This window comes from Rhinopithecus roxellana, chromosome 6 (genome assembly GCF_007565055.1).
Source record: "Rhinopithecus roxellana isolate Shanxi Qingling chromosome 6, ASM756505v1, whole genome shotgun sequence".
Lineage (NCBI taxonomy): Eukaryota > Metazoa > Chordata > Mammalia > Primates > Cercopithecidae > Rhinopithecus > Rhinopithecus roxellana.
In genome coordinates, this window is record NC_044554.1 from 140,582,814 (window position 1) to 140,610,345 (window position 27,532).

The 27,532-nt window shown below is 34.4% G+C and overlaps 1 protein-coding gene across 19 annotated transcripts in view; it reads right to left on the minus strand.

The window, feature by feature from the left end:
- DGKB (diacylglycerol kinase beta) overlaps nt 1–27,532 on the minus strand; it is an 832,080-nt gene that overhangs the window by 588,985 nt on the left and 215,563 nt on the right. For 9 of the 19 annotated variants that reach the window (XM_030932051.1, XM_030932042.1, XM_030932050.1 and 6 more), the window contains 2 exons: nt 16,206–16,282; nt 12,457–12,477 (listed from right to left, as the gene is read on the minus strand). In XM_030932051.1, coding sequence (XP_030787911.1) covers nt 12,457–12,477; nt 16,206–16,282 — 98 coding nt within the window. The remainder of the gene's footprint in view (nt 1–12,456; nt 12,478–16,205; nt 16,283–27,532) is intronic. The other 10 variants (XM_030932048.1, XM_030932053.1, XM_030932046.1 and 7 more) reach the window with 3 other exon arrangements.

Consider the following 27,532-nt stretch of genomic DNA (forward strand, 5'->3'; position numbering starts at 1 on the left):
TACAAAAAACTAGCCGGGCGAGGTGGCGGGCGCCTGTAGTCCCAGCTACTCGGGAGGCTGAGGCAGGAGAATGGCGTAAACCCGGGAGGCGGAGCTTGCAGTGAGCTGAGATCCGGCCACTGCACTCCAGCCTGGGCGATAGAGCGAGACTCCGTCTCAAAAAAAAAAAAAAAAAAAAAAGAAATAAAATATTTTATAACAATCAGACTTTTGGCCTCCCTCTCCCTGTGCAAACCAGTAAAAGGAAAGGTAAGGATCACTGTTTATATTATCTGTAAAGTTTTGATTAATCAAAAAGGATTTATGAGATTGGTCTCAAGCTGTAGCCAATCTGGTGTGCTTTGCATGTCTTTCTTTATCATTCTGTCAGAAAGAGGAGTACATTAGGATGGGATAAGGACCTAGTACCCCATAAGCCCACTGTTCAAGTCAGCCTTGCAAACTGCCCAATACCAAACTACTCTGCAGGTCTCCATCTTGTTTTACATCCTTGGAAGGGTAACCTGTAACCATGTGGCAGTATGTTGTTTTCATCCCTGCCATTTTACAGTGGCAGCCTGGGATCAGTCCTGGCTTAGGGAATGAGTAGTTTCTGGTAGATACCTATGTGACTTCTGCCATTTGCTGATTCTCTCCTACTCCATGAACAACTTCTAGCTATCTTTTGTGAATCTTCCTTTCTCTGAGCTACCCTTAAAAGTTCTAGTTTTTGTAAAAACTGCTTACCACCCCTTTGAAAATACCTCATACACTCACAGTTAAATCATAACCTTTTGAGGCTTGTTGGTTTCATCTGTGAGGTTACTTTTGGTAAAGTTCAAAAGCCATAAATATGAGCCATTTGGCGTGGCTAAAGTTGAGAGCCAGGGATTTAAAAGGATTTTCTTAAAGAATGTTCAACTTAATTAAAAGTGGATATCCAAGCTATAGGGATATTTAAAAGGCCTTTATGTCTTTCTCTTCATGGATCTTGTTTTTCTGAGAAAGATTTCTTCCCCATCAACTGAACTTTTTTTCTCCATTTTGTCTTGCCACTCTTAATGAACTCATGAGACACCCTAAGATAATTTCTGATGAACTGAAACTACTTGGGAAAAACAGAAAAGATATAATGTATTCCATTTTTGGAGAAACCTCTGTTTTCCTCATGGAATCCCAGTAATTAGAGGCAGATAATCCCTTTCAAAATCTGTTATTGTCTTCCACCTATATCTGCTTATTAGGTACTGTTACCTCTGTTTCTTAAAGGGTTCTGCCCTCAGGCCAATTATCCAATTAGGAGATTGGCAAATGAAAAATCTTAAAACTACTGGATCTTCTTTGTCTATATAGTTATATATGTGATTTTTATATAAAAGCATTCTAATTAATTGGCCTAAAGAAAAATAAGCACTAGATCAAACATTTTTTCAATGAAAATAAAAGCTGTTATACCTTTTAGTTCATGTAGTTTTAATCTTTGAGAAATAAAAAGTCTTAAAGATTATTGGTAAAATTCAAATGTCATTAAAATTTTAATAGGTGGTCTAAATTGTACAAGTCAGATACTAAGTTTGCTAAATGTTTTAAAGTTGTAAACTGCTTCTTTGGCCTTTGAGGACTGTTCAACTTGCCTGCTTTACAACTTGGTAAGGCCTGAGGACATACAGAATTAACCAAACCCTTGAATAAGCTAGAAGGAATCAAACTTTATTGGTGCCTAGTGCATAATTAAAACAACTTACTGGATTTTACATTAAAGTCAAAAATTGCTAAGAGTTACCATTATAACATGTAATTGAGACCACCACTGAAAATAGGTATACATGCAAGGTGTGTAAGAATAGTAAAATGTATTTTCAGTAAAAGATTATAAGAAGGCATGGAAATGTAAGTAAATTTTTGCCTAGGGTTAAAGGATTGTTTTAAATTAGATAAGGTCAAGCTAAAGGTTTAAACAAGTTGTGGAAGTTTTCCAAATTTAATATTGTAAAAGAAATTCTATGTATGAACATAGACTAAATTCAAAGGATATTATATGGTTTTTTTTTTCTGTAAACTGAACAATGAAATAAAAGCACAACAAGGTTTTCTTAAGGCACTAATTTGTTCTTTAGTAAACTTTGTAATGGGTTATAAAAGGTTTTTAAGAATCTTACCTTATGGTCAAACTGGTTTAGACTGTATAGAATTGTCTATAAGATTTCATTAGAAAATTTGGGTTAATAGTAAACTAATGTAAGGGTAAAATTTAGCTTTCTCGCCCTTGTTCAAGATTTTTATGTAATAGTAAAGAATAATGAATGATTTTAATTTGCCTTGTAAATAGACTGTCAAGGAAAAGAAAGAGAAGACAGGAGACAAATTGTTTGAAAAGTGAAGTCCTTCCTCTTAATGAGTAAAGGTTTTCCCCGTTTTAAAATTTTTGAGTCATCATTTTAACAAAATAACTAACTGGGATTGTATTTCACATTATCAATGTTTTAAACCTCTAACGTTTAACAGCCTTCCCCATAATCAAATTTCAGCTTCAAGGTTGTCTTTCCTGACCCCTAGCTTTTGGATGCTACAGAGAGTCCCTAGAGCATCCAGAAGAAGAGAGGTAAACAGAATACTTTAACATGATTAGGTACACAGGATTGCCAAAATGATGTTTAATTTTCTTTGGGTTATATTTTAGTGAATAATACTAGCATATGTCCCAAAATTGTATGAGATTTCTAAAATTCTAATGTTTGAGCATATGCTATCAATCACAATTAAGGTTATTATATTAAGTTATTGTAAACCACAGAGATAACCACATTTTGTCAATCACATTTCTGACTGTAACTACCCTGGTCATTTTTTTATTCACAATTGTCTTCTTTTGATCATCTTCAAAAGTTGGTTTATAATCAGCTATAAAACTTTGATGGGTGTTCTCAAATACAAGTTTCTGATAACGTTGGAGACTGTAACATTGGACTAAAGGGAAAACGTACAGGATTCATGAAGAGCTGAAACATTCATGGATATCAAGCAGAACAAGATTTCACTGAATGGACTGAACTAATAGAAAACTGAAGTAATCCTTTTTAAAACTTTTTGCTTGAAACATTGCTGATCCTTGTTTTGTTATTCAGAGTCAAGAAAACTTTTATTTTTAGCTGTTTACAGTCTTTAATAATTGAGTAAGGTATACTCATGTGAACAAAATTTGGAGCATACTTATTTCTCTTTGCCTGGTTCCTCTAGAATTTGGAAACTATCTGTGAGTATTATTAACTTATGGCAATATGGTTATTTGCATCACTGCAATAAGAATTCATTTTCTTTGGCAACAGTACACAATTGGAGAAACTGGTTGTTTTACTAAGGCTTTGACTGGAGAGGTATGCTTCCCTTTAAGGAATCAAGCTCGACTTGCAGAGCCAATAAAAGCCCCTTGGGAAAACTGGCTTCATACCTTGTCTACACAGCCCTCGTTCTGGGTTCCTAATCTGTGATGAGTAAAGAATGTCACTTTCTAATGGGCCCACGAACTCTATGTTCTAGGGACCTCAAGAAGAGAAGAATTCACCCAATTCTTAGGTATTTGAGGGTACTAACCCATGGCTGGGCTTGACTTTACAAGTCCTATCTGAGATTCCTTATGGAATAGAATTCCATTGAAAGCAATTTTAAAAGCCTATGTAAAAATAATTATTCTTGCTGCACTTTATGCAAACTGTCAGGCCAAGTATAAGACTGAAGTCTATTTTGCAAACAACTCAGTCTTATCATGATTTGTTTTTAACAAAAATGAGGACTGGAGAGAGAAAAATTATGTTTCAAAACTTATCACACATTTGTCATCAAATTCTAGTCTCATTAGTTGTTTTTAATTTTTTTTTTTTTTTTTGCCTACATTTTAGATTAACCCTCTTATTCCTGTGAACCAACTGGCAATTTCTGGCTACAACTCAGAAGAAACAAAATGCATAGGTAATGTAATAATCTGGATCAATATTTTTATTCTGAAAAATTATCCTGCAAATCCCGACAGATGATAGGAGTAAATAGGGTGCCCATAACCCAGAGGTTCCTCTGGGAAAATAAGAGGAAAGGAGCTAATCAAAGTCAAGCCCCATGCAACCAAATCTTGCAGGCATAATTATAGCCACCAGCTTTCTGGGCATGCTGGCAGTCTTAGGATTTTTGAGCTGCCCTTACCCATCCCTCTTTGTTTGGTTTTAATGTATGTCTTCTGATAACCCCGTTTGTCTCTTCTCACCTTCAGGCCATCAAACTCCAAGCGGTCATAAAACCAGAGTCTCGAATGATGGCCCCTTTTAACAGAGAACCTTAAATAGGCTTTTGAGAGAGTTATGACTGCCACATTTCCAAAACAGCGCCCCCTAACAGCAGGAAGTAGTTAAGATCAGTCTTCATCCCTATTCTAACTGCAGTACCTCTTGTGTACCACTTTAGAGGGGAGAATAATAGAGGTAGGAGGCAGAAAAATGCCTAGGCAGATAAAGGAGGGTCCGCAGAGAACCTGTGATCCACCCAGGCCATTGTGCACAGGGGGGCTTGCCTAAGCATGGTCACAGAGAAAAATTCTGTCCTTTGATATATGCTCAGTAGGGAAATGAATCAACGTGTAGTGGCTCAGACTAAGGACCCACATGTGCACTGGAATGATGGGGCAAAGCCACCAGAAATTTGTGCTTTATGCAGGGGAGGAGCCTGACCTCTTCATCTCATGTGTGGTGGCCTGGTATTCAATTTGTGAGGTGAAAACCTGTGTGTAGGACCCTCTTTTCTGAGCACTTTCCTTTCATTTAATAAATTCTGTTCTCCTCAGCCTTCAATGTGTCCGCATGCTTAATTTTTCCTGGTTGTGAGACAAGAACCTGGATTTAGCTGAACTAAGGAGTAAAAATTCCTGAATCATTGGCATTTCTCCTAATAAGCAATACATTTCTTCTTGACTCTTCTTTTTTCAGCACTCAGGAAGACTTTCTGAAATTTCTGAAGTGTAGTTCTCTCTGGCTCAGCAAGCAAAATACTGTTTTATTTTCTGACAGCTCTAAGTCTTAATTCCCTCCATATAAAGTGGTATATGAAATCAATTATTCAGGCTGGGCATGCTGGATCATACCTGGCACTTTGGGAGGCTGAAGCAGGCAGATCAGCTGAGGTCAGGGGTTCAAGACCAGCCTGGCCAACATGGCAAAACCCCGTCTCTACTAAAAATAAAAAAAAATAGCCAGGCATGGCAGCATGTGCCTATTGTCCCAGTTACTCGGGAGGTTGAGACAGAAGAATGACTTGAACCTTGGAGGCAGAGACTCCATATAGAAAAAAAAAAAGGAATCAATCATTCAGAGTTGTCTCAATGTAATAAAAATTGACGTAAAGCACTTAGCATGCACTTGGGAACATAATATATAAAATAAATAAAAGGAGTAGGTTAAAGGAAGCACTGTCCTAAGCTTAGACACATTTTTAAGTTATCTTAATTTGCCTTTTTTTTTTTTTCTTTTTTTGAGACAAAGTCTTGCTCTTCTCCCCCATGCTGGAGTGCAATGGCATGATCTTGGCTCACTGTAACTTCCGCCTCCTGGGTTCAAGTGATTCTTCTGCCTCAGCCTCCCTAATAACTGGGATCATAGGTTCCCACCACCATGCCAGCTAATTTTTGTATTTTTTAGTAGAGACAGGGTTTCACCATGTTGGCCAGGCTGGTCATGAACTCCTAACCTCAGGTGATCCATCTGCTTCGGCCTCCCAAAATACTAGGATTACAGGTGTGAGCCGCCATGCCCAGCCAATTTGCCTTTTTATTGGTACAGAAAACTGTAAAGTTCATTGCATCTTTCTGAATAAAAACTTCAGGTTTTGTGTGTCTCAAATACTTTGCTATGACATTTCTGTGTCAGGTAACAGAGACAAATAACAACTTTTATAAGGCAATAATTCTAAAAAAAATCTTCCTTTGAAAAAGAAAAGCCTATTACAGATATAAGAATGAAGTAAAAATTTCCTCAATTCTTAAATTATTTCTACAAGATGACATCACAATATTTATTGCTGAAGTATTACTGACAATGTAAATTTCTTTCTCAAACTTCTTCACCGTGTTCTTTGGAGCAAAATTAATTTATCTCACATTTTCTGGCAATAGATAGGGCTTACAATGTGAGAAAACACAAACCTCTTCTTCTTTTTTTTTTTTTTTTCTGAGACAGGGTCTCTTTCTGTTGCCCAGATTGGAGTACACTGGCCCAGTCATAGCTCACTGCAGCCTCAATCTCCCGCACTCAAGCAATCCTTCCACCCCAGCCTCGCAAGTATCTGGGACCACAGGATTGTGCCATCATGCCTGGTTAATGGTTTTTTTTTTTTGATTTTCTAACTCAGAGTTTTCAATTCACTGAGAAATGTGTCTTCAGTGAGTTTCCTGGTTAACCCATCCCTTTTCTTCTCTTGTAAGTAAAGTCTTTTCAAATATCTCCTACAATTCTGTTGTCCATATTATTAGACATTTCTAATAAATGGATGATATCCTCATCTGTACATTTTCCTTAGATCATGACTTACAAGAAAATTTCCAAATTTAGGCATCAGAGTTTCTACTGCTGTCATGTAACAGCATTAGAATTACTTTTGGAAGACTGTGACCTTTAAATAGAATGAGATCATTTATATGCATATCAATGAAGCCATTAATGATGAAAATTGGGTCAGACTTAACTGAATGACTACTCAAAAATTGAATTGCTGTAGGCTCAAACACATCCACGCACATCCACGCACACACACACACACACACACAAATGTTCAAAATTTTTAAAACTGCTTTTTCATTTTTTTTTTTTTTTTTCCTTAAGGAACAACCACCGACTATTTAGGGAGATAACAGAATTTGTAAAGAATACTGACTGAGGGAGCTGCTCAGATGTCGCTGCCAAATTGGCACAGATTCAAGGCACATTTCTATATGCCTTTCATTATTATTTCTGACCATCTGGATCCTTTGTTTTTAAATCCTTGTTAATACTAAAGAGAAGACACTAGTATTCATCCAAGCAGATTCAAAGTGAATGAAAATAAATGTCATCACTCTATCCTTAATTTATTTTCGTAGTTTTGGGTTGTGGATTTTCTCATATTCAAAAAGTGTTCTTTGAGCACCCACTCAGCACCAGGCTCTGTTCTAGGTGTTTGGGTAAAGATGTTACTAGAACACACAAAATTCCTTCCATGAGGGAGCTTAGCTTCTAATGAAAGGAATAAGAAAATAGCAACATTAATGTGCTGAATCTACAATGCCTAATGGTATTAAGTGCTATAGAAAAAAAAAATAAAGAAGAAAAAGATTTCTTGGGGGAATGTGCTTATAGTTTTTTAAATCCAATTACCAAGAAATGAGAAGCTATTCTTTCAGTAAAGATTTAAAGATGATGCGGCACATATTTGCACATATTTGGAGAAAGCACATTTCAGGCAGAGAAGACAGCTAGTACAATGGCCCTGAGTTATAAGGATGCTCCTGTTCCAGAGAAATTTCCATTGGAGCCAGTGAGGAGGAGCAGGAAACTGAAGGAGGAGTGAGGGAGGACTAGAGTAATAGAATACAAGGTCAAAGACTCAAGCCGTGGTGATGTGTGGACCAGGCAGAGCATACAGGATATTAGATCATCAAAAGAGAGTTATAGCTTTAACGTGGAGTAAGTTTTTAGTAGGAAATTCCATGATCTGACTCATATTTTAACAGAACCATGTGACCATGATAACACTTATTAGTATCAGACAAAAGAGAGCCTATGGGCAGTTTTTATGTTTTTCTAACTTGTATTCACCACAAATTAATAAATGATCCCTAAAACACAAAAATGAATCATTCAACTATTATAGTTAAAGTAACTGTTTGAAACCACAAAGAAATCACTTTATCTATCAACAAATGTTAACTGAGTACCTATATGTGTAAAATACTATGCACTTACTGAGCAAAGAACTCTGATGAAATTAAATAGATAATAATTTAAATTAATCAGAAGTTTTTTTTACAGTTTCCATTTCTATTTTGCATTCTAATTTATATCATTAACTAATTATATTAAATTTTAAAAATTGATATGAAGGTCACTGAGTGAAAGTATATTGATTAAATATGCAGCATGGCTATCTTACTGAGATTTCAAAATACAATTTTTTATATTAAAATTCATTTAGAAAAATTTATATTTTAAATATTGCATTTCTTATGCTTATCTTGCACTGCAATTGACTATTCATTATTTCAAATTTCAGAGAGTTCTTTGATAGTCCCCTAAATCTGTCATATAGATAGTTCCGTTGAAGAGAAAGAGTGCAAAGTGTGAAAACCCTGAATTTTAATTTTTAAATTAGTTTTGGCAAATGAAAACTATTTTAGCACTTCAGAGGCACATACTCCATTAACTCTAGCTTTACCTAAGACTACAATTATGAAGACTCAGTAGAAAGACAATTAAAAACTTCTTTTTCCTGAAGGGCTATATGATCCAACACGATTTTGCATCACACAGTCTTTTACATTATGTAACACTATCCACATGTTACTATGTTTTAGGAACTGCACTAAGTATGTTATATGTGTGCTATCATTTAATCATCACAATACCTATGGACAAAGAAACTGAGGCTCAGAAAATTTCCTTAAATTGCCCAACACCAAAAGCTTCTAATTGACACTGAAGACATAAATATTTCTAACTTCAATGTGCATTATGTTATAGTTAAAGTATAATTTTCTAAACAGATTTTGCAATAATAACACAAGGTATAAGGTAATTTCCCACTGGTTTATCAGTATTAGATGCATTTACCGCTGTGTCAAATTGGTCTGCCATTTCAGATAAAAAAAAGATATACAAAAATAAGGTATAACAATTAAAAGTAATGGTATGATTATTCAATTTCCCACTCTTGAAAACCCTGTGTTGACTGTAACTGTTTTTGTACCCTTTGGTGTTCAAAGTATAACCTATTACTTTGGGTCATATATCTGAAATGGTTCAAATCTGCCTACCCCCCGCCTCCATTCTGATGCCCATTGTCATCTAATGTTCTTACTTGATTGGACTGCCTCCATAACTCATATCTAGTCTTCTCTTCTACCCAAGTCCATGGCCCACATTGTTACTGGAGGTATTTTTCTAAATGGAAAATTTAACTTGTTCACCTAAAAATATGATTTATGATTTCTTTCACCTATAAAAATTAAACTTTATAGACATTCTAAGCATTTTTACCAAAATGTCTAGATTTATATTCCTTTAGTACCCTGCAATGCTCTTTTGCTTGAAAAAGCTATTTCTATTTATTTATTTATTTATTTATTCATTCATTTATTTATTTATTTTTTGAGATGGAGTTTCACTCTGTTGCCTAGGTTGGAGTGCAATGGCACAATCTTGGCTCACCGCAACCTCCACTTTCTGGGTTCAAGTGATTCTCCTGCCTCAGGCTCCCAAGTATCTGAGACTACAGGCACCTGCCCCCTCACCCAGCTAATATTTGCATTTTTAGTTGAGACAGTGTTTCACCATGTAGGCCAGGCTGGCGGGGTGGTCTCAAACTCCTGACCCCCAAGTGATTGGCCCGTGTTGGCCTCCCAAAGTGCTGGGATTACAGGTGTGAGCCACCATACCTGGTCAAAAAAGCTACTTCTAATGATGTAAAAGCACAAGTAAAAACAACAGATAAACCCTGAAAATAAAATTTAGATGTGACAGAGTAATGTTGGTTTTAACTTTTTAACTTATATTTGGAAAAGTACAAAGATCACCTAGAAACCCCAACATTAATTTTTAAATTCTATACCAATTGTTTAATAAATGTTATTAAAGAAATGAAAGAACAAACATTCTACAATGTGAATTTAAATACCACTTTTCAAAGTTGGCATTTATTATTAAACTAAGGAGAGTTATTTGTTTATTTATTTCCCAAATGTATTTATGCTTGATTTCAAACTTCTTTGTAAAGAAAGCAATTGGTCACAATTGGTATAATTGTATTTTATAATTATAGATAGATTTGATAAGAAGAGGAACATCACTGAAACTGTATTGATGGTAATAGGGAAGAGAAGCAGAAATACTGGTTAACATGCTTCTTCTGTTCCTTGCTAACCAACTGTCCTAGTACCATGTAGTTGTAGGAAGTGGAGCAATACAACAGATAATAGTTCTGCTACCAGGACAACACTCCGGATTGTGGCCAGGTTTGGGAGGGGAAGCAAATTACATGGCATGATCCCCACTCCTACCACATGGTGGAAGGAAATTATTTTTGAGTGCAGAAGACATCAGAGTTATAGTTCCTCAATTTAAAATGAGAAAATGAGGTCCTGAGAAAATGAAGGAAACAGAATTTGCTGGTGGTATATCGCCAATATTCTCACTCTCATCTTTGGCATGTGCTCTGGAACTTTTCTATGAAATCACATTGATCATTAAAGTATGACCATAGCCACTGTCTCTAAACATTAGTGGAACACCTGTTATGTGCAAGATGCAGAGCTATTTATTATACATACAGTTTAGAATCTAACCCTTTTAACAGTCCGATAAGGCTGATGCTCTCTTCATTTTATAGGTGAACAAACGACAGATAGAAAACTTATCCAAAGCCGGTTAAGATGAATTCAGTTCAGTCAGACTCCTCAGACCATATTTTCTCTGTCACACTTTCCTTATGCTTTCCATAATGGAAAGGGTTGAATTTGGTTCTAGAAGGATAATTATAGCTTACAGTAAAAAGGTTTTTATATCATTGTTAATAATTATATCATTGTCATTATCCTTGTTAAAGACATTTAAAATATTACTTTAGGCAGCAGCACTACAAAAGGTAGGTTTTGAATCCCCAGGTTCCTTACTAAGGGGTAAAAGCATATTGTCTGAATGTAAAGGGTATACACATTAAGAGAAACTACATTACAGCGTACCAAGTGCACAAATAAAGAAAGCCCCTGCGGAGTTACAAAAGCGTAACTCAGCCTCAGGGCAAGGAACATCCACTGACAGGAAACATGTATGGAGAAAATCCTATGCTCAGAGAACACTGCTAGACAAAGAGCACACATAGAGCGGTAACATGTGCAGGCTCTCATTCTTCTCCCCTTGAATACCCTCAGTTTTGTCAATTCTTTCTATTCTGTAACTGCAATTGCTTGCCTGCTAAGTCATTGCACGTGAAACAAAGACTGGGCAAGGAAAAGGAAGAAACTCATTCTGCTGACCCCCCCCAAAAGCTAGAGCTTATTTTGACATGAGTTTTCAGAGAGCCTCTAGAAAGGATGCAGGTTGTGCAGAAAGGTGTGTTTGTTGGGTGCTCAACAAAAGCCATTTAATAGCCAAGTCCTAAAAACGTACATACTTGAATGACAATTCTTGAATGACATTCTTGAGAACAATCATTTACTCCAAGGGATTGCCTCTTAAATGTCATAAAGCCTACTTAGTCCATATTTGGGGAAACAAGTTTCCAGAAAAGTCACAGGTGAAATCAGGAAAAGGCCATCCTCTGAAACGGAGGCTAGCAAATGTCGTCACAGTCGATGAGTTGTCGTGTTACCAGTGCCTCTTTATAGGATATTGTAAGATGTAGGACCTGTATCTAAGTCCACCAGTATCATTCTGATGTTATAATTGTACCTTACATGTTGGACATGAAATTACTGTGACTATTGTCATTAAAACCATCAAACAATTTAAGAATAAGAAGCAGCTAGTACAAGATTGTCCAAAGGAGACAACATTACAGTTTTAGACAACTCATGCATTTTGGTAGGAAATATTTCTACAGTGGCGAAAGCAGTTGATATAGCTACTCTAGTGTGATGAAAAATATCCATTTAGAGCACCTGAAAATGTGTTGGAATTCTGTGCACCCAACTGAACTACTGATCTAAAACTTAATTTACAAAATAGATTTTCAGGAAGAGTGGTTGAAGCAACAGATTGAATAATCTTCCCAGGAGGGCAAAAATCAACAACTCTTTGGTTATGTTTCCCCCACAGATTCTATCACAGCACTGTAGACAAAACAAAACAAAACAAAGCCTTATCACTGCATTTTAAATTTAATTTTAAAATTTCCCATGGTAAATTAATAAATTAAGACTTTTACTAAATAAAGTATAATAGCACAGCCTGATATATCTTGGCGAAATTAGAAAAATTAATTCCAGAGTCTACAAAACTGAAGGCCACACTTGAGACCCTTTTCGTCTATTAAGGTACCAGCTCCTATTAAGGCATCAAATCCTTTGACTGATTAAAAAGAATGTGTCACATTCAACTCAATTATAACCTATGAGTATTATAGGCAATCTCATATACTATAGAAATCGTATTGGTACAGAAGTATAGTTCAGTGATATGGATGAGAAATTCATAGGTCATATCAGAATAAAGAAAGAAAAGACAGACTTTAATAGAAAAGAAAATGTCTTACTTGGTTAAGAATGTCTTGTTTCTGTGCATGCAAGGAAAGAAAGAATACATGTGTTAATGTAAGATAATTTATACTCATTATCTCATATCTCTGATTATTTAGCTAAAAGTTCAAGTTTACAATTGATTTTAAAACATACCCTAGATCCATAGGTCTCAATACATGGTTCCAAAACAGCGGCATCAGCATAAGCTGGGAAACTGACAGAAATGCAAATTCTTGAGCCCCACCCCAGAAACACTGAATCTAAAACTGCGTGGGGTAGCGGGGAGGCAGGCAGCAATCCATGTTTTAACAAGCCCCACAGTTGATTCTGAGGTACACTAAAATGTGAGAATCAATGACTAGATCAATCTTTGTATATAATAAGCAACCTGTTCGATATTAGATAAATATAATATGTAACACACATAGTATGATTAAAATATTTTAGAGGATTAATAGAAATATAACCATGCATATAAAGGTATGTTAGATTTTGAATATGTATTTCCCATTCCTAAGGTTTCCTTCTATCAGCATCACACCTAGCATCTCTCCATACCCTTAAGGATTAAAATATATTTCTATATACATCTGCCACTTTCTTCCCATATCTCAGCTGTGAGTAGAAAAATTTGAAATTGAACTTGAAGTCCAAGACCAAAAGAAAAAAAAAAAAAAAAACACATGCTAAACTGTCTTCCCTTCGTACTACCAAATTCTACTGCCCTCAGGAGACTCTTTATATGGCCTGACCATGTTTTACTGTGAATAATCTCACTAAGACTGGATCTCTGCTACAAACTAGCTTGTAATAATGTTCTTAACATTATATTATTTACACAAGAGTAGGTGGAGACTAATAAGACTCTCTCCCCTTGTCAGGCATGAGTCATTAACATGTATGTGTACTGGGAAGTGCCACACTCACTACAAAAGAAATGTCTTCCCATGCCTTCCCCTAACCTTTTTCCTTCCTATCTAAGAGGACAGTCCTCTCCCCTATGGCTTGGTCAATGAAGTGAAGAGCACAGGGCATTAGCCTTAAACTGGGATTCTAGTCAATTAGGTTTTTGTTGTGGTTACTGTTGTGAGCTAGCTGGTGAGTCTTGGACAAATTATTTCACTTTTCTTAAAATAGTTTCTTTATTTAAAGACTTTGTAATTTTATTAATTTGGGAATCTCAAGGCCTTTGAAAGGTTTTTATTCCTACAGAATCTTTTAGACCATTGTTTAGATTTCTCTTATTCATTTCTTCAAGTAATGATTATCAACTGATCTTTAATAGGAATTAAAAGTAAATGATTCATTCACAAATTATACTTAATATTTTTTCTCTATTAAAATAGACTTCAACAGGTCACATCTTTTTGGGTTAAATTTTTATCCCCAGCACTTTAAAAATTCAGTAATTCAAGGGAATTATGAGCAAAATAGTACATCTACCATTTAAATAGCTTTATGTTGTAGGAGGATAAGCAATTTAATTTTTGCAAATACATTTTATGTAAATGATACAAGCTATGTTCCTTTTGGAAAACAATGAATTAATTATCATTCCAAATTCAGGCTGGATTACTCAATTGTCCATTTTTTCTTGTATAATTGAGCATCATTATCTAGTCATCAGTGCAAACAACTTTGGGATCAACTTAACAAGCCAATGGAGAGTGATAACTTCACATGTGAACTGACATTAGGAATTCTGTCATATTGTAAGAGTAACTTTTTATAAATTGGATGAGGTCATGTATTGAAGAGAACTTTAAGGTCATTTATTTCTCAAAGATTTGTTTCTCAAAATCAAAGATTTATTTCTCATCATTAGATAGTCCTAATTATTTTCGATTGACTTTTAGAAGATACATACTAGTTTTTAAAATGGTTATATAAACCTTAAAATTTTCTTCTGAAGGAAAAATGTTATCAAAATTAATTAAGATCAGAGAGTGGTTTTGCTCTTAATTTGGAATTGTTCTTGAGTTGTAATGAGATCTTTTTGTTTTTCAGCTGTTCATTATTTTAATAACATGCTTCAACAATACATCTGTACATTTATGAAAGGTATAACACGGTTGAAAAGGGTGATATGTGTGTCTAATAATGTGTCTAATAACTACCTTAATAAATAAATGCAGCATATGGTGAATGATAATTCTCATGAAATATATAATAACAGTAAGACTAAGTTTTGAGAGCCCTATAAATAAAAAAAAAAAAAAAAATTGAAGCAAAAAGGCTGCTTTGCAAACAAGATCACTTAACAGAGTTTGTAGCCAGCAGCTATCATTAGGGAGAAAAACAGGTTTTATCCCTGTATATAGATTAGATAAGCAAATAAGTTTTCAAGTATTGTTGTGAATATAAATACTAATGACAATTTTTGTTTCTTATAGCAATTCAGTGCTATAATTCATCTTTACTTTTCCCACTCTGCTTTCTTAGGCTTTGAAATTCTCAGTTTTGTAAGTTTACCTGTTAACTTTATTTTCCCCCTCCTCTATGCCATCTAGAAAAATACAATATGAGGGAAATGTAGGTCAAACATCTATTTTTTTTTTCCAATACTGAACAATGGTAATGGCTTTAAATAGCCTTTATTTTCTCCATCATTTATAGGCACCAAATATTAATTTTATTTTTTAAGAAAATAAATTCCAGCCTAAAGAGTTTTAAAAGTCACAGCAATGTACCAGAATGTAGAGAGAATAAGAATATGTGACATGAAAAATAGCTAACTATGAGAAATACTGATAGGAAATTTCAAAACAATTTGAATAGCTTGAGGGTTATGATAACTAAAATTAAGTTCTATAAATCCCAGGGAAGTACAATATTGAAAGATAACTAAGAAGTCTGTTCTTGCAAACATACAAAAACGAAACAATAATCGCAAAATTTAAGTCACATTTTAGTCAGCAAACAAATCTATCTAGTTAATACATCCCGACAAAAGAATCTTTTGCAAAGAGAAGCTTGAAGCAACCTAATGTTGCCTTCTGAAGCTACAAATGAACTAACAGTAATGGTGATCAAACATTAAACATGTAACATCTCTCAACTAATATTAAATAGATTACTTAAACAATTAGGAAGGAAAAGGCATTCATTCAAGCATAGTGTTCAAAAACAATTGACAAGACATGCAAAGTTTTCATAAGAAAATAATTTCAAGAAATCTTAAGCTTTTTGGTAAAAGGTAAAATAGAAGATTCAAAAAAATTCCTCCCTTTTTGTACAAGTTGGCTCCTTAAGGTTACAGACCTGGTATAAGCAACACAAAATCCTTCCTTGGTCAAGGAAATAATTGCCCGAAAGGGGTAACTCCCTACCCCTACACCAATATCCATTTTGGATTGAAATTTGTGGGTCATAGACTGAGAGCCAAGCATATTCCTTCTCTCTTTTATCCAATGCTGTTTCCTGACTTCTAGGAAAATAACAAACACTACACTTAAATGATTCATATTCTTTCAAGCATACAATATAGATGAGTTATTTGAATGAAAAATGTTGTACAACATTTAATATATCTTCTAGAATAGCACTGCATGATGAACTTCATTTTGTTTATGTTACAGTACATGGTAAATGGTTTATGGTGTGCATATATATACACACACACATATACATCTGTATCATACATATATAACGTATATGTGTATATACACACACACACACATACATTTTTCCAAGAATTTTTCATTAAGAAATATCTTCTTCCAAGCATATATATGAAACTGATATAAAGAAAAAGAAGTTTTACCCCTTCAGGATTATACTTTGCAAGCACACCATTACCATGGAATTCTTCGAGAACATCCTTTAATTTCTTTGTAGAATCTATAAAAAACAGAAAACACAAAAATTGTTTATATGCACATATTGTGATTGTATAGCCCAGTCCAGAACAGAGACCACTTAAAATGTAAATAAGCATCAGCAGAAACTAAATTTAAAAACCAACATATAAAATGTCTCTTGCCATTTTTAAAAGGCTATTTGATTGGAAAAGAAATTACAAAGAAACAAAAAGATCACTGCGTTAAATAAAAACAATACTGCTGGATAAGAAAAATAAAATGTGTAGCTAAGCCTCAATGGTGAGTCCATTTTGAGGAAAGCTATAGATTTTAGTATCTTGTAGATATTTTTAAGGAGAATTTTCTCTACACACATAACACAACTAAACTAAAGCTTACTCTAGTAATTAAAGCTTTAGTAAGTAAGCTTTAACTTAGTTATGTCATGTATTTTACCTTATATATGCATTGTGAATAACATTTTAGTTTTGTTATGTATAAAGATTACCCCATTTAATGAAGAAACAAAGCTTAGACATATTACCAAAAGAATTATAAATTATTTTCTTCAAAAGTACTATTATTTTTAAACCTTTCCTCTTATTAATTGGTGACAAGAAATTTTAAGTTAATAAAATAATGTCATAAAAGAATTATCATAAGTATTATTACAATTAAAGTTAAATACATTAATATGATATAGATATATTCATTCAGTCTACTAAAATATTGCTCATTATACATATTGGAATATAATTTTTGATTGAGAAATCTCAGAATTACAATGCATTTTTAAGTTAGAAGGAAATAACAGCTAAGAAATATGGATAAGTCATCTGAATATTTAATCAAGTTTGAATAATAATGAAAAACCACCTCAAAATTAAAATGTAGGAAATACGTGGATTTTCCAGTTTTCTTTTATGGAACAGAGCATGGAAAACTGTTTGCTACTATTTGCATATAATTCTTGTTGAGCTTCGCTAAGAGTCTGACATGTAGACTACCACAAAATATTTCCCAGTTCCAGAAAACTAATTCACAAATTAGTTTTTGAAACATCCTGCTAGAAAACTCTCTCATACATGCCCATTGAATACATAACGCCTATATTTTGTGAATTTTACTTTTACTTGGAATGTACCATTTCCTTTCTTTATATGGTAAATTCTGTGGGTTTGTGTATGTGTGTGAAACTATATATTTAGATAGAGTTTCGCTCTTGTTGCCCAGGCTGGAGTGCAATGACATGGTCTTGGCTCACTGCAACCTCTGCCTCCTGGGTTCAGCTGATTCTCCTGCCTCAGCCTCCTAAGTAGCTGGGATTACAGAGGCCCGCCACCATGCCTGGCTAATTTTTATAATTTTATAAAATTATAAAATTTATAGAGACAGGGTTTCACCATGTTTGCCAGGTTGGTATTGAACTCCTGATCTCAGGTGATCTGCCTGCCTCTGCCTCCCAAAGAACTGGGATTACAGACATAAGCCACAGTGCCCAGCCTGTGAAACAGTAATTTTAAGTGAGATAAAATTCATGTCACATAAAATTGACTACATTAACAATTTCAAAGTGTACAATTCAGTAATTTTTAGCATATTAATGATGTTGTGCAATCATTACTACTAATTAATCCCATAATATTTTCATCACCTTGTAAAGAAATCTTATACCCATTAAATAGTTACTGCCTGTATTTTCTCTCCTCTAACCTCTGGCTATCATTAATCTATTTTCTGTGTCGATGGATTTGCCTATTCTGGACATTGCATGTAAATGGAATCATATAATATGTTTCCTTTGTGTCTGACTTCTTTCACTTAGCTTAGTGTTTTCCAGGTTTTTCCATGTTATAACATGTATCAGTACTTCACTCCTTTTTATAGCTGAATAATATTGCATTATAATGAATATGTTACATTTTAAAAATCTGTTTATCAGCTGATGTACATTTGACTTCTTTCCAGTTTTGGATGTTAAGAATGTTGCTATGAACATTCAAGTGTACAAGTTTTTGTATAAACATATATTTCAGTTCTCTTGGCTATATACCTGTGAATAAAATTGCCAGGTCATACAGTAACTTTATGTTTAACGTTTTGAGGAACTGCTAAATTGATTTTCACAACAGCTGTACCATTTTACATTCCCACCAGTAAGGTATAAGGGTTTTTTTGTTTTAGCTGCCCTAGTGGATGTGAAATGATTTGATTCACATCTGATTAGTCATTTGCTAATGACTAATAATGTTGAGTATCTTTTTATATGCATATTGGTCATTTGTATATTCTTTGGAGCAATGTCTATTCAAGTTCCTTGACCATTTTTTAATTGGATGGTTTGTCTTTTTGTTGTGGACATCCTCTGAGGTGTGTGTGTGTGTGTATGTGTGTGTGTGTGTGCGCGCATGCGCATTTGCTTGATGCCCATACAGTTTCCTATGTATTTCTTTTTTGGTATATAATTTGCTGGCGCTTTCCACATTGTGATCAGAGTTAATTTTTATATCATGTCCCTTGCTAGATTGGAGGTTGTTCTAGGGCAGAAAATGTGTATTTTCATTTTTGCACACCTTTCACCTTTATCACAAAGTTGAAACAACAGAAATGCAATAAATATTGAGATTAAATTAATCAGAGCTATTCCTAAATGGCAATAAATTACAGTAATTGCTTCTGTATGTACTTTGTTAGAAAACTTACACTACTGAGACCAAACTATATATTAAAAAGAGACATGAAGCTGATTTCTTAGTCTCAAATCCTTCTTTGTGGATAATAAGGCACTATTATAAGTTAGCAGAACCGCTTTTACTTCTTTTTATCCATAATTGTAGATGTAACCCATACTGTGCAGACCCACAGAGACACACACATAAACAGATGCATACATTATGGAATATCATATCTCAATAGACTATGTTTATTTTAACCATATCTTAAGCCAATGATAAAATGGAAGGCAGAGAAAACAATTTTAGTTTCTCCCACATAGGCCTCCCACACAACTTTAGAGACACTGCTTAGATGGCCTTTTCATTTCAGGTTTATATGAGAGTAAAAAACACATTCAATAATTATTTATAAACGATGCAGAAAAAGGGAAAGCTCATAAAATTATTCCTACAACATTTTACTAATCATAAAATGTACTGGTCATAGTTTATACTGAATATTCTTAGTAGAGAAATCATGAGCTAAATTAACAGCCAAAAACCTCTAGATATATGACTCCCCTTTCCATGAACTAGGGCTCAATAATGACGTGGCCTGAGACAATTTAAGCTGCTCTAGTTGATATTCAGATGAATCACTATCAATTCAACTCACTGCCTCTCCAATTCTCAAGTTCCAGTTCTAATATCTTAATATCTGAAGTTTAACTATGACCCGATCTCCATTTCACAATCTAGTTTGGAAACTGGAGCATTATCTTGTTCTTGTCTTCCTGTCTCAATAACATTTCTTGGACCCAGTTTCTCTAAGACTGAGACCCTGACTTGACTGATATCTTCTAAAGATCAGGATTTGCATATGGAACATCAGAGAGTTCGGCATATCCATAACCTTTCCACAGCACTTTTTTAACGTGAATTATCTACGTGTCTTCTCGGGCACCCAAACTGCACTAGGTTGTGAAAATCCTACTGCTATGTTTTACCTTCTTTCGGGGGGGAACACACATTTATCTTATTTGTAACTTAACTGCTTGTCCAAATTTCTTCCTATGAGCTATCACCATAAACATTCCTATCTTTTTTATTGAGCCAACTCTGAGTTACATTCTGTCCAAAACTACATTGGGGCAGTGGAGAGGGGAAAGGATCTATAACTAGGCCTGACCTGCCTTCTAGGACAAAATAAACAGAGGAAGTTATACCTGGATGAACAGATAGTAAGATGTGACCTCAGTCATAATTCAGCTAATAATAGAGCTTCAAGAAAGAGCACAGTGACAGATACTGGGCTGAGAAATGCTGAGAAATCCAGGCAAGCAGCCAGCCAGGCAGACAGCTGTGAGCTTGGAGATCAGTTTAGTAAACACATGTCTGTAATGGGAGAAAGAACCTGGAAGATTGACCAGTGAAGCGCTATGCAACTCAGTGCTAAGCAGCCAGGTTGAAAATGGCAGGTTTAGTTCTTGGGATAAGGGAGCTGGACAGATGCGCAGCACAAAAGATTGGATCTCCTGGAAAGCAAAGGAGGGGTATGACTTGGGGAAGTTCTGAAACATGGAGCTAATTTCAGAGGTTCCTATGCTTGGCTTGACTAGCAGGGCAGGATACTTGGAAAACAACAGTGAATACAAATTACTGCCCTTTGACTAACATATCCATTTTTCCAGTAAGTAATTTAATACTATACCAATAACTACAGCTGAGACAATAGGCTGTCTTTTTCATGACTATCAGAATCACCTTAGAGCTGAAAATGGTACTAAGCATGAAAGTGGGAGGTGTTTTATTAAGCAAACATTCTTGGAATGAGCTGGGAAAGAACAAAGAAAATGTTTATGGGTAGATGAGTTGACTTTCTCTTATACTTTACCTTTCTATCACCTGCTCTGGTACTTGAGTAATTCCAGGGGCCCCCCAAAATGCACACATCCTGTGAATCTTCTCATTTTGGCTGAGTCATGTAATAAACAATGCCATGCGAGTTAAATGAGCTACATTTTAGGGATCAATATTAAATTTTTATTTACTTTTACAATGTTCAGAATTTTTACTTGATTTTCAAGAAAAATTAAAGCCCCTTTACATTAGCCTGAATTGAAAATAAATAAATGACTAATAGCATTTGGTAATGTTTAGAAAATAGCAAATGGATCCTAAAAAAGTACTACAAGAAAAATGAAACACTTTTAGTTCCTCTCACATCTCTTTAGGCATCTGTTACATCTTGAGTGAGCTTCCTTTGTGATTTTCCTGCCTCTTTGCCTCTTTATTCCGAAAAAACTCAACACACACTTGTCAGATTAATCTCAAAGGCCCCATGAAGTAATGGAGAGATTTAAAGCCAGCTAGATTTAGGTTTGAAGCTTGGCTCTGGAATTCTTGGCTGAATGTCCCTGGGCATATTTTTAACCTCTCTATGGTTCAGTTTTCTAATATTTAAAATTAGAATAATGATAGGGATCTGGCAGTACTGTGTCTAACAGAGTGTCTGGTGCCCAATAAATCCTTGTTCCTTTGTTTCATCCTAAACGTGACTTTAAACAAATCATCACCCTTCGGCAGTTTCCTCTTGCCTTTGGATTAAAGCACAAACTCCTCCTCTTGGCACCATAGATGTGTAAAAATATGATCCAAACCTGTCTTCCAACAGTTATTTTCTATACCTTCCATATTTACTATTCAATATCCATTCATCCAATTCTGAAGGCATCCCATGATTTTAGAGCTCTTCTTTTGCTGATGATTTTTTTTCCTCAGGAATCCCTCCAATGTTGAGTGAAGTTCAACATAATGTATGGCACGGTTTATCTGTTAACTTATCCATAAAATCTCTCAGGACCTTCTCAAACACAGTAGGTCGTAACTCATGCTCCATGGGACACCCCATAATAACTCTCTTAGAATCTGCATCCAATTTGCGTATTGGGCACTAGTAACGCTATTAATTATAGCTTGAATGCATGAGCATTTTAGAGTTTACAAAGTGTTCTATTATCTCATTTAAAACTCACAATAATGTTAACAAATATTCCCTCGCTTAACACATGAAGAGATCAAAGTTAAGGAAATTATTACCTACTTAGGATCACACAGCTAAAAAAATTTGATACAATGATTCAGGCTATTGTGTACGACCCAAAACCATTCTCGTCACTTTGGAAAAAGAGCAAATACAAGTTTATAACTTGGCTTAGGAACCTTGTTATTACACGGCTAAAATCACACAGCCAAAAGAATGTACAGTAGTGATTTGAACTCCTGTACAGTAAATATATTTTAAAAGTCAAGGCCAATAATTTTGCCACCTAAATAGTAGTCATAGCTGCTGTGAAGAGACTATCATATATTCTACTGTTAAAGTCAAGACCCAACTTACAAAATGCATTTGTCATTTTTATAAATAATGTGTTTTTAGTGGACTGACTGTGGGTTCATTATATGATTTTGTTTTGTTTTGTTTTGTTTTGTGTTACCAAAATAGTGCCATGTTTCCCACGTTCAGTAAAGATGTTGGTTTTCCAGGCCAATATGATAGTTTTTACAAAGTGAGAGAGGTTCAGTGGGACCATGGAAAAGTCATCTTTCGGGTCTCTCAATTCAGTGCTTTCAAAAGTTTCCTTTAAAATCTAAGCCTCCCCACACAGATTTTTCCTCTTATCACAAAACATACTCATGGCCTAGAAGACTTTTCTTGTGCTCAGCAAAAAGCATTTTTTCAGGAACTGTATTAACCCTGTAGTAGAGAGGGCTCTGCAACTTCAACTGTTTAAAGAGAAGATTTTTCTAATTTAGATACTTAGCTAGCATTAATGTGTCTGATATCTTTATCAATTATATAAATGTTAAATGTAAAGTTATAATTAAATTATATAATTTAATTGTATAATTGTATACTTAAATTGTATAACTGTTGTATAGACAATATAGTAGCATTCAGTCCAATGTTACATTTCATAAAGTTTCCCTTAGCTATATAGTACTTAAAAGTGGTGAAACAGTGCTTTATCTTCATCTAGTAATACTCAAACCTGGATCCATATCAGGATCATCTGGGGAGCTTTTAATATTCGCTGATGTCTGTGCTCAAAACACAGTGATGCAGATTTAATTGGCCTACATCTCCATAACTGGCTAGTCATGAGGACCTTTAAAAAAGCTTCTCAATTGAGTCTTATAGGCAGTTGAGATGGAATTAATCATTGCTCTGATCCTTAATCACATGCATAAAGAAAGTAAGAGTTAATCAGCGATTTGTATCCTGTTAAATTTTCCTGTGAATGAATATATATTTTGTCTGATTGCTACACGGGGAACTTCTTTTAGGGAAGCAAAAAAAAACCTCGTGAGAACATTTTATTTAAAGATTTATTTACTCTCACCTTAGGTCACAATAGCAAAAATAGCATTTTGGAATCCAGCAGAGAGATCCAGAAAATAATATTGTCATTAAATGAAATTCCCCCAGATAATATAAAAGAAGTTATACTTATAGCCAGCAACAGAAAGGAAATACCTACAGGACTATAGAATAAGAGATTTAGAGAACTAGTTACTAAGAAACAGAAGTTTATATGTACTTATGTGAGAATTTTCATAAAAGTACAAAGAGATTGAAAAAGAAATATGGAACTATTGTTAAAAATAATAACAGCTATCTTGTAGCAGTTTATATTCTATTTGAAATCTATACACTTGGATTTTTTAAAATCCTAAAAATAATATTCTAAGGATACTGCTACACAAGGAAAAGCTGTACAAAATCCAAACCCTCTGTTCAGGTCTTTGCTTCTAGCTCACCACAGGATTCTGGGCAAATCCTTTAAGCTGCTCTGAGTGCGAGTCACTCTCTATCTATTCCTGCCAAGCTCTTGGAATCATTGTTAGCTTAGAATGATAATGGGCATAATATATTTGAGCAAACTGTTATACATATAGCAATAAGTATTTCTACTTATGAAAAACAAAAACTAGTTAATTCCAAAATGACTATAGATTTGAGAATATGAAGAAAATTTCCTTTCTCCTTTTCATATTTGTTATCATTGTTAATTCTCTTAAACATCAGTTTTTATTAACTGTTTCTTGTATTTGCTAGCAATTTTTACTCCTTCATCTATCTACATTTAATGTTTTGATGTATGAATCTAATCCAATGCCTTGCACAAAATATTTGTAAGAGTGATTTTTTTTTTTTTGAAAGACAAATATCTGCTAATTTAGCCAGCAACCCAGACAAATATCTGCTAATTTATCCAGAAACCCTATCCAGACACTAGGAACATATGAAATAATTTCCACCTTTATACATATTTTATTGTGTAGAAAATACATTAAGAAAAAGAATATACTTGCCTTCGAGCCAGTCATCTATACTATAACTAAAAATTTCTATTGAAAACATAATTGCTAATTAGGAAATATTATTAGGGACAGAATGGACTGGTGTGAACAAATAGTGTGCTGGTAAAGGTTTAACAACTGTTCAGTACGTGGAGGGTACATACTGTAGTGTTTGCCAATTGCTGTGTTATAAATATTTCCACCATGACAATTTCAAGTCTCCCACATGACATCATTAATGTGGAGTTGGGAATGAATGCTAACATTCAACTCTGATAAGCAATAATTAATGAATCAATCTATATGGGATTTTATGTACTTTAGAAAGAATAAATAGGTGTGTCAAGACAAATCTGGAGATAAAGAACAGAAATAAAAGTCTGCAGCTATGACTTCTTAATCATTCTTTCAAATATTCTCAAGCCACCTATTGAGTTTAGAACGAGTACTGTTCTAACTATTGGAATATATCATTGAACAAAACAGAAAATATGCCTAATCCTATAGTTTGTATTCTAGTGCAAGAAGATAGAATACAAACATACTACATTATTAAGACATTCTTATATCAATGCAGTATAGAGATGTGATGGCATGAAAATGTCAGTGGTGGAGCAGGAAAGATGAATTATTTTGAAAGTAGAGCCAAAAGAATTTCCTTATTGATTGGATATGGGTTGTGAAAGTAATGTGTCAAGAGTCCCAAAGTTGTAGGTTTGAGCAATTGGAGGATATAGTTGCCAATAAGTAAAATGAGGAACGCTGCTGATAAACCATGTTTGGAATAGGGAGTCTTCAATTTTAGTTTTAGGCATTTTATATTTGATAAATCTATTAGATATCCAAGTGTGGCCATTTAGTAAAGCAACTATTTATGAGTGTGGAATTCAGTAGAAAAGCCTGGGCTGAAGAACTAAATTTGAATGTCATTTCTATATAATCAGTATTTAACTGGATGACATCACATGGATAGTGATTATAGATGAGTAAGATAGCAAGGACTGAGTTTTGGAGCACTCTGCAGTTGAAGCACCAGGAAAAGAGAAGCAATCTGCTAGGAAACTAATAATGAATGCCTAGTGAAATAGCAAGAATACCAGGTAAAATAATATGTCCTAAAAGCAAAGTGTCATATAATATCAAGTTAAATGAGGAGCAGATTGATTAAGACTTTTAAGTTTAGCAAGACGGAAATCATTTGTGTCACTTTCAAGGGCTGTTTCAACTCAGTAGCTGGGGGAAAAAAAAAAACACAGAGTGAGTTTAAGAGAAAATATGATGAGAGGAATGGGAGGCAGCAAATATAGGCAACTCATTCAAAAACTTTTTTTTTTTTTTTTTTGCTACAGAAGGAAAGAATTTGGGCAGTAGCTAGACTGCAAGAAGTGAAGGCAAAATATTTTTTTTTAAGAAAAGAGAGAAAAAAAATAGCTTGCTAATAGAAATTATCCAGTCAAGAGTGAAAACATAAACAATTAAAAAAAATTTTTAAACACCCACTAGAATGTTATCCTTTAGTGAGTAAGAGAGAATGCAATCTTCTTCACAGCAGAAGGTCTGGCTTAGAGTGGAGACATGAACAGTTTACCTAAGTAGGAAGGAAGATTGACAAGTGCTGCTTAACTACCATTCACTATTTGTGGTGACAGCAACGATTTGTGGTGACATCATTGCTATTGTTAGGTGGATATAATAATAATGTTATCTTTGTCCTTAGGCCGGAATTAGTAGCTGGTGCACAGTATATATTCATTGACAGGGAGCCCTTATCATCACCTGTGCCATCAGGCTTAAGCTAAGCTCTGGGGATTTCATTTCTCTAAAACCTTAATTTCAGATTATTCATAATTTTCTTAATTTTCTTTTACGTTTTCACTAAATGCTTTTAACTTCCTCTCTTTAACCAACAACTTGAATACAATATAAGATGTCTTAAAGTTATGTGTAAAATAGAAATTGTATATTTTTTTGTGATGGAAAATTCACTTTTGTGGGCAATAGAATTAAATGCAGTCATTTTATGTGTTTAGATCAAAACGTTTAAGGAAATGCAAGTATGAGTTATATTTTTGAATGTGTACATTAAAAATATTTAAACCCACGCTAGTTCAGAAGATGACAGTTTCATTTTATTTTATTTTTTAAGTTCTTATGTGGGTTGCAAAACACTTACTGAGAAACCAAACATTCTGGTAACAATTCCGCATTCTATAGTCACAATGCTAATAACATCCTGTTTTAAGACAATACAAAATTACTAAAGTTTCCAATTAGTTTCTGAACATAAAAAGATTCAGTTCTCTGTACACTTATCAACAAACACAATATTAGGCAGTATGGAGAAACCAAAGTCTATTTATCCTGCGAGCATATATATTTTAAGGAATATTATTTGCTCACATACATAGTTTAAAGAACATAAAACTCAAAAATATTGTCCCCAAATCTTACATAGAGAAAAAACGTCAGGAATGTGTCATATTTACCTTGTGACTTTATGCATCCCCTCATCTTTACAGTACGTCAGGAGGTATGAAGCTTTAATGTGAGAAGGAGGCTATAACTAACTGTACACATAATTAAATATAGTTGAAGGATTTGCTTCCTGATCTTGGCTCTTAGATGATCTATAGCATAGTTTTCTCACAAAGTAGACCTTCATTTTCTCTTTCTGATACTTCAAAGAAACAATACTTAAGGACTCTTCCAGCTACAGCATTCTCTGATTCTATGATAATGCATATCTCCAGACACTTACGAGGACCTGCAGCCTCACACCTCCTAAACATTCCCTTCCTAATATTCCTGTCTCTAATTTTCACTCCTCTCAATCCCTACCACACTTTTAAACAGCAAGCTTACATTAAGGAACTTAGCAGTTTCTAATCCCACCACCAGGTAAACTGAAAAATACAAGGAAGGCGAAGAAAATATTTCAGTTCAGAAAGAGATCAATTTTCTAGCACGTCAAATTCCCCAGTGGTATCACTACCTCCAGTAATATTGGCACTGGTGTTATATTTCAGGAATATCTTCAGAATTATAGTTATTACTGTAAAAAATAATCGTTTGATCAAGCTCTCTAAAAGCTTATATTGACTGCATTAAGCTGTGAACATTGCCTACAATGTGACAATCAATCTTTATATTTTTAAAAAATGTGGGGGAGGAGAACTGACTGGAGGCAAAACACTGCAGGTATGCATGTTGTTTCTTAGCTCTGAAAATCCCTGTGAAATAGTATATAGAAGGGAAATCTAAATCTTCATTTG